Source organism: Dendropsophus ebraccatus, chromosome 8, assembly GCF_027789765.1.
Source record: "Dendropsophus ebraccatus isolate aDenEbr1 chromosome 8, aDenEbr1.pat, whole genome shotgun sequence".
In the NCBI taxonomy this organism is placed as follows: Eukaryota; Metazoa; Chordata; class Amphibia; order Anura; family Hylidae; genus Dendropsophus; species Dendropsophus ebraccatus.
The window spans coordinates 83,683,858-83,701,668 of NC_091461.1; the positions used below are offsets into that span (position 1 = coordinate 83,683,858).

Consider the following 17,811-nt stretch of genomic DNA (forward strand, 5'->3'; position numbering starts at 1 on the left):
GATCTCAGTCTTCTGCTTGTTAACCCTTTTTTTGTGTTGTAGCATTTAAGTAAACATTGGGTCGCTTACACGCTGCAATACATAAATGGTTAAGCAGAAGGACACACGCTCTTACCTTCTCCTCCAGGCCCCCCTCCTGCACGGGCCCCATAGCAACTGCCTACCCTGCCTCTATGGTAGCTACGCCCATGGTTAGGGCGACTCTGTACCCACAATCTGACCCCCCCAAACCGCTTGTACCTTAAGATAGCTGCTTTTAATCCAAGATCTGTCCTGGGGTCCGTTCGGCAGGTGATGCAGTTATTGTCTTAAAAAAACTACTTTTAAACACTGGCAGCCCCGTGCTCTACGGGAGTGGCCTAGATTGTGTATGCATTAGGCTGGCACAACCTCTCTGTCTCTCCTCCCCGCCCTCCTCATCATTAGGAATGTTCCAGACAGATTGCCTACTATTCGGCCGCTGTGTCAGCCCGGCACATGGGCTGGATCGTTAAGACACCTTTGCAAATGTTCAGCATGGAGAAAATGTTTCAGTGGCATTCCTAATGATGAAGAGGGTGGGGAGGAGGGACGGAGGGGTGGTGCAAAGATAGGGCACAGATATTCTAAGCCATGCCTGTAGGGCAGGGGGCTGTTAGTTTAAAAGTTGTTTTTAGGACAATAACTGCATCACCTGCCAAAACGAACCGCAGGACAGATCTTGGATTAAAAGCAGCTATCCGAAGGTACAAGTGGTTTGGGGGGGTCAGATTGTGGGTACAGAGTCGCTTTAAATATATTCACATGGTGTATTTTATACATAGTATATGTATTACAAGTAAAACTCAGAATCTGTTAACAATATGAAGGTTTTTAAACAAATCAAATATTATCATACAGAGTAGAAGTAAAACAGATATTATACATACATGAGCCTCCAGATATGAATCTCGAATACTTTGTAAGGGATATTTGTTATTATTCATCATGGGAACATGAACTGTACTTGAAGTTGTTTGGAAGTCCTCTTTCTTTGTAAACTTTGGTTCAAAGCGATTTAGCCATTTCCCTGTTTAAAATATAGGCAAAAAAGACTGGGAAATAACACCATAAAAATCAATAAAATAAACATCAAAATAAATAGAAATTAGAAAAGTGAAAAGGTAGCATAATATACAGTGTTTTGCTTGTTTTTTTAAAGAACATTTTTAGGCTATGTTTACACTATGTATCTGTGCGGCTGTATTGCGGGCTTTAAATAATCGGCCGTATTTTTCCGGTTCATGCGTACGCTGGAAAGTATACGATATACGGCTGCACAGTGCACACTATGTATGAGCCTATGGCCCGATCGTAAATGGACCCGTAAAAAATGAACAAGACAATTGTTTGCGGCTGGAACTGTGCCAATTTACGGCCGTGGATTGACAGGCGGTCCGTACGGAGTACTTCAAAAATAGCCGGCAATAATGCCGAATGCCGATACCTCTAATAGTTTATATATTAAATTAATAAAACACATTTTCTTTGTAATAAAGTCCCTTTCGTTGTTCAATAATTTAATTTTAACGAATCCATCATTGTGCAATTAAATATACTGTTAAAATAAATATATATATAAATAAATGTATATTTATATATATATTTATTTTTTGACAGTATATTTAATTGCACAATGATGGATTCGTTTAAATTAAATTATTGAACAACGAAACTGATTTTATTATAACAAAAATGTGTTTTATTAATTAAATATTAATTAGTACAGGAAGCTCCATTAAGCCGTTAATTCATATTCCCGGTAATAGAGCATTCTGTACTAATCAACACTTTACTTTAATTAAAACATCAAATGTTTCTTCTAATTATGTTATCACAATAGCATTATTAGAAGAAACATTTTGAATTATATGTGCGCTCAGCTGATTGGCTGATCGGCTGAGCGCACATATAAAGGGGCGGTCCGCAGTACAGTGACTTCATTATGCTGCGGACCAGCGAAAAGGACACATGGGGTGAGTATACAGCTCTCCCCACCCCCTCCCCAGTACTGCACCCATCCCAGTAAGGAAGGGGGGTCACTTAACCCCTTCCTTGCTGGGATGGGTGCAGTGTGACATCAGTCTGGCCCCCAAGGGGTTAAGGGGGATGCAATACATCCTCCCTTAACCCCTTGGGGCCCAGACTGTAAGCAGTGATCTATAAAGATGCTGCATACTGTAAGGAGCACAACACCGCTCACAATGATGGGTGTTGCGCTCCTGTTTGTGTGTTTTTTGTGTGTTTCTCCCTTTTTGTTTTTCAGATAGCGGTATCCTGTGGATTACGTCGGATTCGGTAGACTACGTCGATGACCAGCAGTTGTTTGGTGTTTTTTTTTAATAAAATGGTCAATGAGGGGTGTGGGGGTGTTTTTATTTGAATAAAAAATCTTTTTTACTTGTGTGTTGTCTTTATTTCTTTACTTTATAGACTTAGTAGTGGAAGCCGTCTAATAGACGGAATCCATTACTAAGTCGGGGCCTAGTGTTAGCCGGTATAAAATGGCTAACACTAACCCCCCATTATTACCCCAGTACCCAATGCCACCAGGGGTACTGGGAAGAGCCGGGTGCCAGTGGTCCCGGAGCGTCAAAATTGGCATTTCTTAACTGGGGCGGCAGCAGGCTGGTAATATTTAGGCTGGGGAGGGCCTAAACCAATGGCTATTCCCACCCTGGTGTTACCAGGCTGCTGTCGCTTGTTTTTTTACCCGGCTGGTTATAAAAATAGGGGGGACCCTATGCGTTTTTTTTTTAAAATAAATAATTAAAAAAAAACGCATAGGGTCCCCCCTATTTTTATAACCAGTCGGGTTAAAAACCAAGCAACAGCAGCCTGGTAACACCAGGGTGGGAAGAGCCATTGGTTTAGGCCCCCTCCAGCCTAAATATTACCAGCCTGCTGCCGCCCCAGTCCAGGAGCGCCAATTTTGACGCTCCGGGACCACTGACACCCGGCTCTTCCCAGTACCCCTTGTGGCATTGGGTACTGGGGTAATAATGGGGGGTTAGTGTTAGCCATTTTATACCGGCTAACACTAGGCCCCGACTTAGTAATGGATTCCGTCTATTAGACGGCTTCCACTACTAAGTCTATAAAGTAAAGAAATAAAGACAACACACAAGTGAAATTTTTTTTTTATTCAAATAAAAACACCCCCACACCCCTCATTGACCATTTTATTAAAAAAAAACACCAAACAACTGCTGGTCATCGACGTAGTCCACCGAATCCGACGTAATCCACAGGATACCGATATCTGAAAAACAAAAAGGGAGAAACACACAAAAAACACACAAACAGGAGCACAACACCCATCATTGTGAGCGGTGTTGTGCTCCTTACAGTATGCAGCATCTTTACAGATCGCTGCTTACAGTCTGGCCCCCAAGGGGTTAAGGGAGGATGTATTGCATCCCCCTTAACCCCTTGGGGGCCAGACTGATGTCACACTGCACCCATCACAGCAAGAAAGAGGTTAAGTGATTTCCCTTCCTTGCTGGAATGGGTGCAGTGCTGGGGAGGGGGTGGGGAGAGCTTTATACTCACCCCGATGTGTCCTCTTCGCTGGTCCGCAGCACAATGAAGTCACTGTACTGCGGACGGGCTCTTTATATGTGCGCTCAGCCAATCAGCTGAGCGCACATATAATTCAAAATGTTTCTTCTAATAATACTATTGTGATAACATAATTAAAAGAAACATTTGATGTTTTAATTAAAGTAAAGTGTTGATTAGTACAGAATGCTCTATTACCGGGAATATGAATTAACAGCTTAATGGAGCTTCCTGTACTAATTAATATTTAATTAATAAAACACATTTTTGTTGTAATAAAATCAGTTTTGTTGTTCAATAATTTAATTTAAACGAATCCATCATTGTGCAATTAAATATACTGTCAAAAAATAAATATATATATAAATATACATTTATTTATATATATATTTATTTTAACAGTATATTTAATTGCAAAATGATAGATTCGTTTAAATTTAATTATTGAACAACGAAAGGGGCTTTATTACAACGAAAATGTGTTGCAAACCCCAGTAATAGCGATTCATGTAAACTGTGTTCCCTGCTTTCCCAGATGCATTCCAGAGGTGTTTGCATCACTTCCTAAAGATTTTATTTGTTATTTTTAGTTGAACCAAATTTCCAAGTAAATAACCGTATGTTTTCAGCCGCATGTCTATTTTTTCCCACGGCCGTAGTTTCAGCCACACATTTCCAGCCGCATAAAAAATACAGCCGCGCAGATTGATAGTGTGAACATAGCCTTAAAGAAAATAAATACAAAAAGTGTATGTATTGTTTGTTGTGTTAGAAGAGACCTAGTGGCAATTTAAAATTTTTCACTTTACTAGCTTGGACCTGTTTCCCTGATACCAATATAAAATGTTAGATTTGTAATTAGAGACGAGCTAAGCGAATCCAGCAGAGCCAGATTTGCTGTAAATTGCGCTGTCAGTTCACTTTGTTTTGCACAGCAAATTCACAGTGATTAGTTACTTAATTTGCTAAACATAGCGGCCAAGATGGAGGCCGCACATGTTAGTTTACAGCACTGTCATTTGGCGGATTATCTATGATCCCTTGTGCCCATTAAATCACCTGCAAGCCCCACTGTGATGTCAGCACCTCACCCTCTATATTTAGGGTGATTTGTTTCCTGGAGGTGGGTCGTTGGCTGTGTGTGTAGTGAAGAGAAAGCTAGAGCAGAGCAAGTAGAGAAATACAGAGACATAGAGACAGAGAGGAGAGGAGGGTGTATAGTGAGTAGATTCAAGGTAGATTGTGGGTGGTTCTTTGTAGCAGCTGGGAAGCCAGTGTCCAGTATCACAAGTGACTGGTGCTGGTTTTGTGCATTATACCAAGTCACTGGGCGCTGGTTCTGTGCATTATAAAAAGTCATTGAGTGCTGGTTTTGTGCATTATACAAAGTCACTGGGTGTGCATTATATGAAGTCACTGGGTGCTGGTTTTGTGCATTATACCAAGTAACTGGGTACTGGGTGTGCATTATACCAAGTCACTGGGTGCTGGGTGTGCATAATAAGTCAATGGGTGCTGGTTCTGTGCATTATACCAAGTCACTTGGTGGTGGCTGGGCATTATACCAAGTCACTGGGTATGCATTATACCAAGTCACTGGGTGCTGGCTGGGCATTATACCAAGTCACTGGGTGTGCATAATAAGTCACTGGGTGCTGGTTCTGTGCATTATACCAAGTCACTGGGTGTGCATGATACCAAGTCATTGGGTGGTGACTGGTTTTTTTACCAAGTCACTGTGTGTGCATTATACCAAGTCACTGGGTGCTGACTGGGCATTATACCAAGTCACTGGGTGTTGTGAATTTTTTTTTTTTTAAATCAGCCAGTGGTTGCTAAAACAGTTCCTATTAGGGACCATTCAAACCAGCCTGTGGTTGTGGTGCTTGAAGGTAACCAAGTTTTACAGCTCAGTGGAGTTACTGCTTAGTTGGATTACTGGATAGTGGATTCATATTACAAAACACGCTCAAATCCCCATCAAACCCTTTCCAACCCCTGTACAATAAGGTAATCAACCTTTTCCATTTCCACTGCCCACCCCCCATTTATTAGGTAACATCAATGGTCTGTCCCATCTTTAGTGGCACTATCGCCCATTTAAATGAATTATTTGGCTCCCTCTTTATTTTGTTCTCTCAAGTTTATTCTATCACAGTTAGAGGACGTCATCCTCCATGATATATACCCCATTACAAAACCTTTCTATAGCCTTATACCACTCAAGAAACGAGACAATTAAAAGTTCACTATGGGGGCCAAGCGTTTTCTAGAAGTTATTGCAATGCAAAAAAAAAACCAACACCCTGGATCTCAGCAGTTTGTGTTGCGCGGGAAAGGGGGAGCCCCTTACAATTTTTTTTTGCTATGGGGCCCCATGAATCCTAGCTACATCCCCCTGCTTAGGTAGATACATGACTCAATTCACACCATGACCTAGAGTGCCATGCGGGTGCAGGGTAAGCCTCCAAAGTGAAGAAGCACCATTTGGCTTTTGGAGGCTGGATTTGGCTGGAATTAGGGCCATGTTGCATTTAAAAGGCCCCTGTGTTGCCAAGACAGTTGAAACCCCCCACATGTGACCCCATTACGGAAACTACACCCCTCAGGGAATGTAACAAGGGGTGCAGTGAGCATATGGACCCCACTGGTGACTGGCACAACTGTGGAACAATGTGGCGTGAAAGTGTTGGTCTAGCCTTAAATTTTTCTTTTTCACAATGGGGTTAAAAGAGAAAAAAAACACACAAAATGTGTAGAGTAATTTCCCCCAAGTCCATAATTACCCCACATGTGGGAATAAAGCACCATGTGGGTGCAGTGTAAGCCTCCAAAGGGACGGAGCGCCAATTGGATTTTGGAGGCTGGATTTGGCTAGAGTGGATAATGAACGCCAAGTTGCATTTACAAAGCCCCTGTGCTGCCAAGACAGTGGAAACCCCCCCACAAGTGACCCCATTCTGGAAACTACACCCCTCAAGGAATCTAACAAGGGGTCCAGTCAGGACATGGACCCCTTTATGACAGGCACATTTGTGCCTGGAAAGTGAAAAGAATGACATTTTTCACTTTCACGTCACATTGTTCCACATTTGTGCCCGTCACCAGTGGGGTTCATATGCTCATTGCACCCCTAGTTAGATTCCTTAGGGGGTTTAATTTCCAGAATGAGGTCACTTGTGTGTGTGGGGGGGGTTCCACTGTCTTGGCTGTATGGGGGCTTTGTAAATGCGACATTGACCTTGAATTCCATTCCAGTGAAATCCAGCTTTCAAAAGCCAATTGACGCTCCTTCCCTTTGGAGACTCGTCTTGCGCCCGCTTGGCACTTTATGTCCACATGTGGGGTATTTCCTTATTTGGGAGAAACTGCACTATACGTTTTGTGTTTTTTTTCTTTTATCCCCTTGTAAAAATGAAAAATTTTACGTTTTAGTGTAGAAAATTTTATTTTTCCTTATTCACGCCACATTGTTCTGAAAATCTGTGAAACACCTGTGGGGTCCAAATGCTCACCGCACCCCTTGTTACATTCCTTGAAGGGTGTAGTTTTCTAAATGGTGTCCCTTTAGGGATGTTTTTATGTTTTGGCACCCCAGAGCCTCTGGCAACCTCAAGTGGTACAGTAAAACATTACCAAATATAGCGGCTTGTGGTTGCGTCAAATAGCGCAATAGGGCCACATATGGGATATTTCTATAAACTTCAGAAACGGGGCAATAAATATTGGGGTGCATTTCTCTGGTAAAAGGTTTATAATTATGAAAGATATTGGATTACAATAAAATTTCGACACAGAAAATAAAAATTTTCAATTTTCTTACACACTTAGTTTTTATTTCTGTGACTCACCTAAAGGGTTAAAAAAAACTTTCTGGATGTGCTTTTGCACAGTTTGGGGTGCAGTTTCTGAAATGGAGTGCTTTGTGGGGCTTTCTAACATATAGTCCAATCAAATACACTTTATGGCTGGGTTCACACACAGTATATTTCAGTCAGTATTGTGGTCCTCATATTGCAACCAAAACCAGGAGTGGATTGAAAACACAGAAAAGTTATGTTCACACAATGTTGAAATTGAGTGGATGGCCATCATTTAATGGCAAATATTTGCTGTTATTTTAAAACAACGGCTGTTGTATTGAAATAATGGCAGTTATTTACCAATATATGGCTGTCATCCACTCAATTTTAACATTGTGTTAACATAGCATGTGTGACATATACTATGTGTGAACCCAGCCTAAACCTGAACAGGTCCCTAAACAAAATCTGAGTTTGAAATTTTAGTGAAAATTTGGAAAATGGCTGCTAACATTTTAGGCTTTCTATGTCTAAAAAATTGAAAGAAAGTTTATTAAATGCTGCCAACATAAAGTAGACATATTAATGGTAATTCTATTTAATACATAATTTATGTGGCATAACCATTTTCTGTACAAGCAGAAAAGTTCCAAAGTTGGAAAAATGCAATTTTTCACGGTATTTTTTTTTCCCATAAAGATTTGTTGTAAGTATCGACTCCAATTTACCAGAAATGTTAAGTACAATATGTCACGAGAAAACAATCACAGAATCAGCAAGACAGGTTAAAGCATTCCCAAGTTATTAATGAATAAAGTGACATAGGTCATATTCATAAAATTTACCTCGGTTCTTAACCTCTTAAGGACATAGGACGTACCGGTACGTCCTATGTCCTCATTAGCACTTCAAAGCGGGGCCGCGCGGCGGCCCCGCTTTGAAGTGCCGCGATCCCGGGTGCCGCGTGTAGCCCGGGACCGCCGCTATTAGCGGGCACGGTCCGATCGCCGTGCCCGCTAATTAGCTAATCGGAGGCAGCTGTCAAAGTTGACAGCTGCCTCCGATTACCGGAGGCAACGTTTCCCTGGTGTCTAGTGGGGGAGATCGCTCCTCCGGGACCTTGTCCCGGAGGAGCGATCTCCGTTACTGATGCCGGCCGGGGACGCGTCCAAGATGGCGCCGTCCTCGGCTCGGCACTCGTTCGTTTTCGGCTGCAGCAGCCGAAAGCAAACGAGTGCCGATCTCATGGATCTCTGCAGCATATCTATGCTGCAGAGATCTCAATGAGAGATCACAGTGTATATACTAGAAGTCCCCCATGGGGGCTTCTAGTATATGTGTAAAAAAAAAAAAAAAAGTGTTGTTAATAGTAAAAATCCCCCTCCCCTAATAAAAGTCTGAATCACCCCCCTTTTCCCAGGTTTTAAATAAAAGTAAACAAATAAATAAATAAATAAACATGTTTGGTATCGCCGCGTGCGTAATCGCCCGAACTATTAATTAATCACATTCCTGATCTCGTACGGTAAACGGCGTCAGCGCAAAAAAATCCCAAAGTGCAAAATTGCGCATTTTTGGTCGCATCAAATCCAGAAAAAATGTAATAAAAAGCGATCAAAAAGTCGTATATGCGCAATCAAGGTACCGATAGAAAGATCACATCATGGCGCAAAAAATGACACCTCGCACAGCCCCATAGACCAAAGGATAAAAGCGCTATAAGCCTGGGAATGGAGCGATTTTAAGGAATGTATATTGGTTAACAACGGTTTGAATTTTTTACAGGCCATCAGATACAATATAAGTTATACATGTTATATATCGTTTTAATCGTAACGACTTGAGGAACATGCATAACAAGTCAGTTTTACCCCAGGGCGAATGGCGTAAAAACACATTTCCCCCAAATAAAAGAAATGCGGTTTTTTTTTCAATTTCACCACACTTTGAATTTTTTTCTGGTTTCGCAGTGTACTTTATGCAAAAATTCAGCCTGTAATTGCAAAGTACAATTAGTGACGCAAGAAATAAGGGGTCATGTGGGTTTCTAGGTGGAAAAATGCAAGTGCTATGACCTTTTAAACACAAGGAGGAAAAACCGAAAACGTAAAAACGAAAATGGGCCATGTCCTTAAAGGGTTAAAGAGGACCTGTCACCCCCGTGCCGGGGTGACAGGCTCCCGACCCCCAGCTAGATCCCCTTATACTTACCTGATCCTGCCGAGTCCCGCTGCCAGAGCCGGTCCCGGGACAGAGATATCCCGGTCAGAATCCGGCGCGCGCGCTCTGGAGAGTGGTCCGGCGTCCATAGATGCCGGACCTCTCTCCAGAGCGCACGCGCGCTGGCTTCTGACTGGGATATCTCCATCCCGGGACTGGCAGCGGGACTCGTCGGGATCAGGTACGTATAAGGGGATCTAGCTGGGGGTCAGGAGCCCGTCATCCCGGAACTGGGGGTGACAGTTCTTCTTTAAGGCCATTTCAGGCCCGGTCCTTAAGGGGTTAAGAATCAACTGCATTATATGAAGTGACATATAACTTTTCCACACAGTTTCACTTTGCAGCTTCAATTTAAATCAATTGGAAGGGAAAGTAACAGCAGGTTATATCTATCCTGCTATCATGTTTCCCTAGGACAGAACAGCGCTGAGGAAAAAAGTAGTTTTGTTACCTTTATATTTAGGAATTGAATTGCCGCTGACAGATTCACTTTAACATATACTCTTTTTTTTAAGAAAAGAATTTGGTGGTAGACAGTTCTAAACATAAAAATATATGTTTAGACCACTAATTCTTACCGATCTGTATGTGTAGTTACCTTGGTAAAATATTACATTGATCAACATTATTTCAAAATCAGGAAGTTCTTTGAACACACTTGGGATAAGTTGGTTTGTTTTTTTAGAAACCCAGTTGTTAATTTGTTTCAGGCTCTTATTTTTTTCTTTTTTTAACTGTGTTCCATTGGATCCATAAAAGTTTTCAGATTGACTGGTAAATTCTTCTTTTAAAGAAATATCTGTGAATAGACAATACACATGAATGCTATTGTTTTTTTTTTTACATTGAGAACATTCAAATATCACTAAATATTATTACTTCTTTTATTTATATTAATTACTTTTTTTTACTACATTTGCCTACACTTGAATTTAAAGGTATTTCACTGAAAAACATTTTGACATTAATAAATAGCCCACCTATAGCATTATATGTTTGTAAAATCAACTAATTATGGGTTCTGCACCATTTTTATGCTTTTTACCTTGACTCACCACCTCTTAATGCAAAAAGACGGCTAGACGGAGTCCTCTCTGTCTTGCTCCTTCCTCCTGGCTACCACCTTCCATGATGTAGGCTGGGTTAGCGTGATGGAGAACACGTTACCCACTGACATAACCTTCAGTGGGCCGTGCCCCCAGTATGCTGTCGCCACTCCCACCCACCCCTGGCAGCACAGTCCGTTAAATCACCCTTCCGGACAGCGCATGACCACAGATGGCCCCCTCTGAATCACTACTGTCCGTTACAGCAACATGATACCCTCCGAATGCCGCTAGCAGTGCATCTCCAACCCCCTTCGCAATCACCACAGTTCGTTACAACAGTGCCCCCACTACGTATCACCACAGGCCAGCAGCAACCGCCCCTCCCGAATGTGGCAGCACAAACCCCCTGAGCCAGCATACACATCAGTCACCAACATAGTCCCCGAGTTGCTTCTCTGCTTCCTTCTCCCAGCATCCTGCCTGACTATGATAATGAGTATGCCAGCCCCAGGGGGTTTGAGCTGCCGCGTTGGGTGTGTGTGTTAGTGCTGGCATATATCTGTGGGGATCAGCTCTGCTGCATCTGTGAGTATCAGGTCTGCTACACTATGTGGGTATCAGCTCTGCTACATCTGTGGGGATAAGCTCTGCTACAATATGTGGGGATCAGCTCTGCTGCATCTGTTGGGATCAATTCTGCTTCATCTATGGGGATCAGCTCTGCTGCATCTAACATATGGAGATGCGCTGCCAGTGGCTGTGTGGGAAGAGGGGGGGCTACACTTACTTTGAGGGAATTTCACTTTTATTGAAAATCCACAGTACAGTATATCGATGCACAGTGCAGGGAATATGGAACTGAGCTGCTGATTTATGAAAGTACATCTTTTCTCAGAAAGGTGCACCTGTTTTTAATAATAGTGTCTTTTTGAATACAGACATGGTGAGAGTCATCATAGGGTGTCCACAAGCTGCATCTTGCAAGTTCCTGTCTATGTAGTGGAAAAGTTTGCTACTGGCCTCTAAATTTTCATACACTTCTAAAGGGAATGTGTCACCTAAATTTTCTTTTGCTTATTAGAGTCAAATATTAAAAGTTGTTTTTTTATTCTTATGGGGGCTTGCCTGAGCTAATTTTAACAGCATTTAGTGACATGCTTTACAGCAAGACTCATGGACATAGACCACAATAGACAGAGTCTGTCCCCTTGAGATCATCTTAAAACATTACTGAGCATGCTCTCTGACCTTTAAAGAGGTCATTCCCCAGGGAGCTGCTATTGTGTCCTTTACTGGTGTGACATGTCACTGCAATGTTGTAAAGATCACTTTACAGCAGACTCCTCTTATCACCACAGACATAGCATAAAGTCTCAGCTTAGTTTTAGCCCAAGTGGTTAGAATGAAAACTGCTAGATTTCAGGATTATTTTATAAAATAGGTAGAAAAATAATTAAAAATGAGAAAAAAACACCACAAAATCCTACAAAATATGTTTAACATTAAAACAATATTTAAACAATAAGTCATTTTCTGATGGAACATTCCCTTTAAAGGGGTAGTGCGGCGGTAAACAATTATTCACAGAATAACACACATTACAAAGTTATACAACTTTGTAATGTATGTTATGTCTGTGAATCGCCCCCTTCCCTTGTCCCACCACCCCTGCTCGTGTACCCGGAAGTGTGGTGCATTATACATACCTGATCCGTGTCGCGCCCGTCCGCCATCTTGTGCCAAGACGTCATCTTCGGGAGGCCAGCCGAATCGCTGCCGCCGTCCCTAATGCCGGCCCCCCTCTGCCGCATCATAACTGTGCTCAGCCACGATTGGCTGAGCACAGTTATGTTCAGCCAATCGTGGCTGAGTATCTGATGACGCTGCAGAGGGCAGCCGGCACTAGGGACGGTCGGAGCAGTTTGGCCGTCCGTCCGAAGATGACGTCTTGGCACAAGATGGCGGACGGGCGCAACACGGATCAGGTATGTATAATGCATGTATAATTCCGGGTACACGTGCGGGGGTGGTGGGACACGGGAAGGGGGCGATTCAAAGACATAACATACATTACAAAGTTGTATAACTTTGTAATGTGTGTTATTCTGTGAATAATTTCTTAGCGCCGCACTACCCCTTTAATGACAACAGCTAAGAAAATACCTATTCCTATTACTGCAGCAATGCTTTGAGGGACTAGTTATGTGGGTGTCCAGCGCTGTCTACCCAAAGGAAAACATTATGTTTTTCTCCCTTTGGTTTTGCTAAGAATATAAATTTTAAGTTGTTCAAAGAAGGGCAACTAAACACAAAGGAACATGGACATTTTATGATAACTGGTTCTAATTGTGGAAGTGAAAAAATGAAATTTACTTGCAATATTAAAGCTGGAAAAATTCTCAGTAGTTTGCTCAGACTTATTATTCACACATCCTGTAAAATTACAGGCCCTACAAACGGGCCCTGTAATGAGGTATCAATATCATGCCAGGAGCGGGAAACTCTTTGAATCTCTGCGGCACTGTAGTGACACAGCCGCACAGCCTTAATTAATGGGACGTGTGATTAAGCCCTTCCATAAAATTGTTTGTATGAAGACCATAACCTATGAAGAATCATAACCTATGTTACCAAAATTCTATCCCTGGCAAATTTGATTGTACCCCCAGAAACCTGAATATTTTAGTGTAGGAATAATATTATGTACAGTATAACCACTGGTTAAGTTTTATCTAAAATATATCCTTTTCTTTTTCTTAAAGGGGTAGTGCGGCACTAAGAAATTATTCACAAAATAACACACATCACAAAGTTATACAACTTTGTAATGTATGTTATGTATGTGAATGGCCCCCTTCCCCGTGTTCCCCGCCCCCCGCCCGTGTACCCGGAAGTGTAGTGTACTATACATACCTGATTCGTGTCGATCCCCGTCCGCCGTCTTCTGACATTGATGTAATCTTCGGGAGGCCGGCCGACCCGCTCATGCCGCCCCCCCCCTGCCGCGTCATAACTGTACTCAGCAGCGATTGGCTGAGCTTAACTGTGCTCAGCCAATCGCGGCTGAGCACAGTTATGACACGGCAGATGGGGGCCGACATGAGGGACGGCAGGAGCGGGTCGGTGTCACGGCCGCGGCGGCGTCCCATGTTCTGGGCCGCCGCCGCGACCTCCTCCTGCCCCATGCAGCCGCCGGGGTCCTTGTGCAGGGACCCGGCGCTGCTGCTAGTTCGGCCCCTGGGGGCGCCTCACCTCTCCTCCGCTCCTGTCTCCGTCTGTGCCGGCCGGCGCGCGCGTCCCCGCCTCCTAGGGCACGCGCGCGACGGCTGTCTCAGATTTAAAGGGCCAGTCCGCTCCTAATTGGTGTTGCACACAATCACTCCCTATAAATTCCAACCCTGCCCCACTACAGGTGTTGGAGCCTCTACATGCTTCCCATAGCGTTTGGCCCAGCTCCCTGTTGTTCCCTGTTGACCTTAGTCCTTGTCCCTTGTTCCTGTCTTCAGTCCTTGTCCCTAATCCTTGCCCGCCGCCTTCCCATTGTTCCTGTGTCCTGTCCGCCACCTGCGGTCACGTCTACAGTCCTCTGCTGGCACTATCTCCTGCCTACTGCTCCTGCCACGCCTCGCCTCGCCTGCCGTCACTAGCAACCAAGCCAGGGGTAGCGACCTGGGGGTCGCCTGCCGCAGTAAGTCCATCCCGCCTTGCGGCGGGCTCTGGTGAAAACCAGCGGCCCCTTAGACTCCGCTCCCTGGTGAGGTTAGTGCCATCGCTGGTGACGGTCCAGTGGATCCACGACTCCAGGCGTTACAGTCGGCAGGCCTCCCGAAGATTACATCACTGTCAGAAGACGGCAGACGGGGGTTGACACTAATCAGGTATGTATAGTACACTACACTTCCAGGTACACGGGCGGGGGGCGGGGAACACAGGAAGGGGGCCATTCACATACATAACATACATTACAAAGTTGTATAACTTTGTAATTAGAGATGAGCGCACCTTGAGCATGCTCGAGTCCACCCAAACTTTCGGCATTTGATTAGCGGTGGCTGCTGAAGTTGGATACAGGCATAAGGCTATGTGGAAAACATGGATATAGTCATTGTCTGTTTCCATGTTTTCCAGACAACCTTAGAGCTTTATCCAAGTTCAGCAGCCCCAGCTAATCAAATGCTGATCGTTCGGGTTTGGATGGACTCGAACCCGCTCATCTCTATTTGTAATGTGTGTTATTTTGTGAATAATTTCTTAGTGCCGCACTACCCCTTTAAATATTACTTACCCCTTCTCTTTCATTTCTTACCTTTTCTGTAGAAAATTTCATTTGCACTAATAAAGGAATTGTGCTTGGTAAAGTTTCGGATGGCATTATGCACACATTGGCTGTCATTCATACCACTAAACATTATTTTTAGCATATCTTCCCTTGTTTTCCCAGAAGATCCTGGATGCAAAACATCAATAATTAGTTATTGAATTTTTGTTTAGATATTGCCTTTATACAATTATAAACATTGCTGAGACAAGTGTGGCAAAGGCACTTTTTGTATGGCTATCGCAATTGAAGAGTCATATTGAAAGTAAAACCTCAAGAGAAGAGCCTCTGTCCTCTCTTTCTATGTTAAAACTTGTAACTGGTCTTTCTACAGAAGCTTCAGCAGAGACGGTAAAAATGGCAGGAAGATTGGCAGTCTTCTCAAATACCTGTAGATGAGCACTCTGGCTAAAACATTGTCAGGAAGACACTACCTTCAAATCAAAGCTGAATGTGTTATTCCCTTTACAGGACAGTATAAAGTAATAGAGACAAGGAAAAAAAAAAAGTCCTCAGCTGGATAGAAGAAAATAATTACTCCATCCTGGCAGTCCATCTTAAAGGTTCAGAAAACCACCTTATAGACTCTCTCAGCAGAAATTCAGTGGATTCTGCCAATGCTCTGGCATTAGTTAGAACTTCTAACCAGGGCCAGCCTTTGGGGTGTGCACAGAGCACATCACTCCTGACCAGTTGGCGGGGCGCTCCAGCAGACAGACAGCGCATCTAACTTAAAAAATTTCCTACCATGGTGGTTTCTTCCACCCGCTCTTTGCCTTCCTGATTGGCTTGACACCACAGACACCACAGGCAGCCGCAGGGTTTCTCCTGTGTCCCCTCCATGCTCTGGTAAGAACTCGGGGGGAGGGAGGGGGTAGTTGTTTGGAGGGCTGGAGGGGGTGTAAAAGTAGTTGTTTGTATGGCTGGGGAGCTGGTGTCGGGTAGTTGTTTGTATGGCTGGGAGGCTGAAGAGGGGCTCGGGTAGTTGTTTGTATGGCTGGGGGTGTCAGGTAGTTGTTTGTATGGCTGGCGGGTCGGGTAGTTTGTATGGCTGGGGAGAGTTGGGTATTTGTTTGTATGGCTGGAGGTGTTGGGTAGTTGTTTGTATGGCTGGGGGTCGGGTAGTTGTTTGTATGGCTGAGGAAGGTTGGGTAGTTGTTTGTATGGCTGGGGTGTGTTGGGTGTCATCTGGAGGTGTGGGAAACTGTAGGATTTGTAGGAGTCTTAGGGGGTCACCTTTAAAGCGACTCTGTACCCACAATCTGATCCCCCCCCCAAACCGCTTGTACCTTTAGATAGCTGCTTTTAGTCCTGGGGTCCGTTTGGCAGGTGATGTAGTTATTGTCTTAAAAAAACTACTTTTAAACTGGCAGCCCTGTGCCCTATGGGAGTGGCCTAGATTGTGTATGCATTAGGCTGGCACAACCTCTCTGTCCCTCCTGTCTGCTCTCCTCATCATTAGGAATGCTCCAGGCAGATTGTCTACTATTCGGCAGGTGTGTCAGCCCGGCACATGGGCTGGATCGTTAAGACACCTTTGCAAATGTTCAGCATGGAGAAAATGTTTCAGTGGCATTCCTAATGATAAAGAGGGATGGAGGGATGGAGGGGTGGTGCAAAGTTAGGGCACAGACATTGTAAGTCTAAAAGTTGTTTTTAGGACAATAACTGCGTCACCTGCCAAACGGACTGCAGGACAGATTTTGGATTAAAAGCAGCTATCTGAAGGTACAAGTGGTTTTGGGGGGGGGGGGGGGGGTCAGATTGTGGGTACAGAGTCGCTTTAAGGTCACCTTTTAAGGTCTCAGCAGAGGTCCTTGGGGGGGGGGCTGCTTCTAACTTGCATATTCTTTTCTTCCCCTGATATCGATTAGATTACAAAGGCTTGTCTGAAGGCGAGAAAAGGCAATACAAAATGATCTTTTTGGCTCCAATCTGGCCAAAAAGAAGTTGTTTCTCCCTGCTGAAGTCTTAGAAAGCTGAAAGGGTTCTTCGACTGCCAGTGTCAGAAAATCTTCTGTTTCAGGGTCCAGTGAAACATCAAGGCTTAAAAAAAATCTACACCTAATGGCATGGATATTGAAGAGTCTATCTTCAAAGAAAAAGGTCATTTCTACACTCGGGGGGGGGGGGGGGAGATTTATCAAGACCAGTATACTAGTAAACTGATCTTACATAAAGCTCCGCCTCCATGCTCTGTGCCAGATTTACTAAGAGTAAATCTGGTGGATCAGAGGCTGCAGAGCTATGGTGTTTTGGATGAGAGAGCACCAAAAGACCTTGGCACAGTGGAAACTGCATTTTTTTGGGTGTGTTTTTATTTGGCTTGGATTTTGCTAGTGGGAGCTAACCAAGTTTTTGCTTGGAGGACTATACCAACCTTGATGCTTTTTTGATCCTAGAACTGCACAATTTAAAGGGGCACTCTGGCGATTATATCCTTTTTTTCAAATGAACTTGGTTCAGAAAGTTATATAGATTTGTAGTTTAGTTCTATTTAAAAAAAATTAAAGTCATCCATTACTAATCAGACTCTGTATACTGTGCAGGAAGTGATGCATTCTTACCAGTCTGATACAGTGCTCTCTGCTGCCACATCTGTTTGTGACAGGAACTGTCCTAAGCAGTAGCAAATCTCTCTTGAAAATCTTTCCTACTTTGAACAGTTCCTGTCATGGACGGAGGTGGCAGCAGAGAGCTTTGTGTCAGACTGGAAAGAATACACAACTTCCTGCAAGACATACAGCAGCAGATAAGTACAATAAAACTTGAGTTTTTTCAATAAAAGTATGTTACAAGTCTATATAACTTTCTATCACCACTTAATTTGAAATACTTGATT

General features: G+C 43.5%; 1 protein-coding gene across 1 annotated transcript in view; it reads right to left on the reverse strand.

Moving 5' to 3' along the window:
* The window catches only part of SERPING1 (serpin family G member 1), a 134,245-nt gene that overhangs the window by 17,768 nt on the left and 98,666 nt on the right, over window positions 1-17,811 (reverse strand). The window contains exons 4-6 of the mRNA XM_069980797.1: window positions 14,958-15,098; window positions 10,201-10,401; window positions 909-1,048 (exon numbers count right to left, since the gene is read on the reverse strand). Of these exons, the coding sequence (XP_069836898.1) occupies window positions 909-1,048; window positions 10,201-10,401; window positions 14,958-15,098 (482 nt within the window). The remainder of the gene's footprint in view (window positions 1-908; window positions 1,049-10,200; window positions 10,402-14,957; window positions 15,099-17,811) is intronic.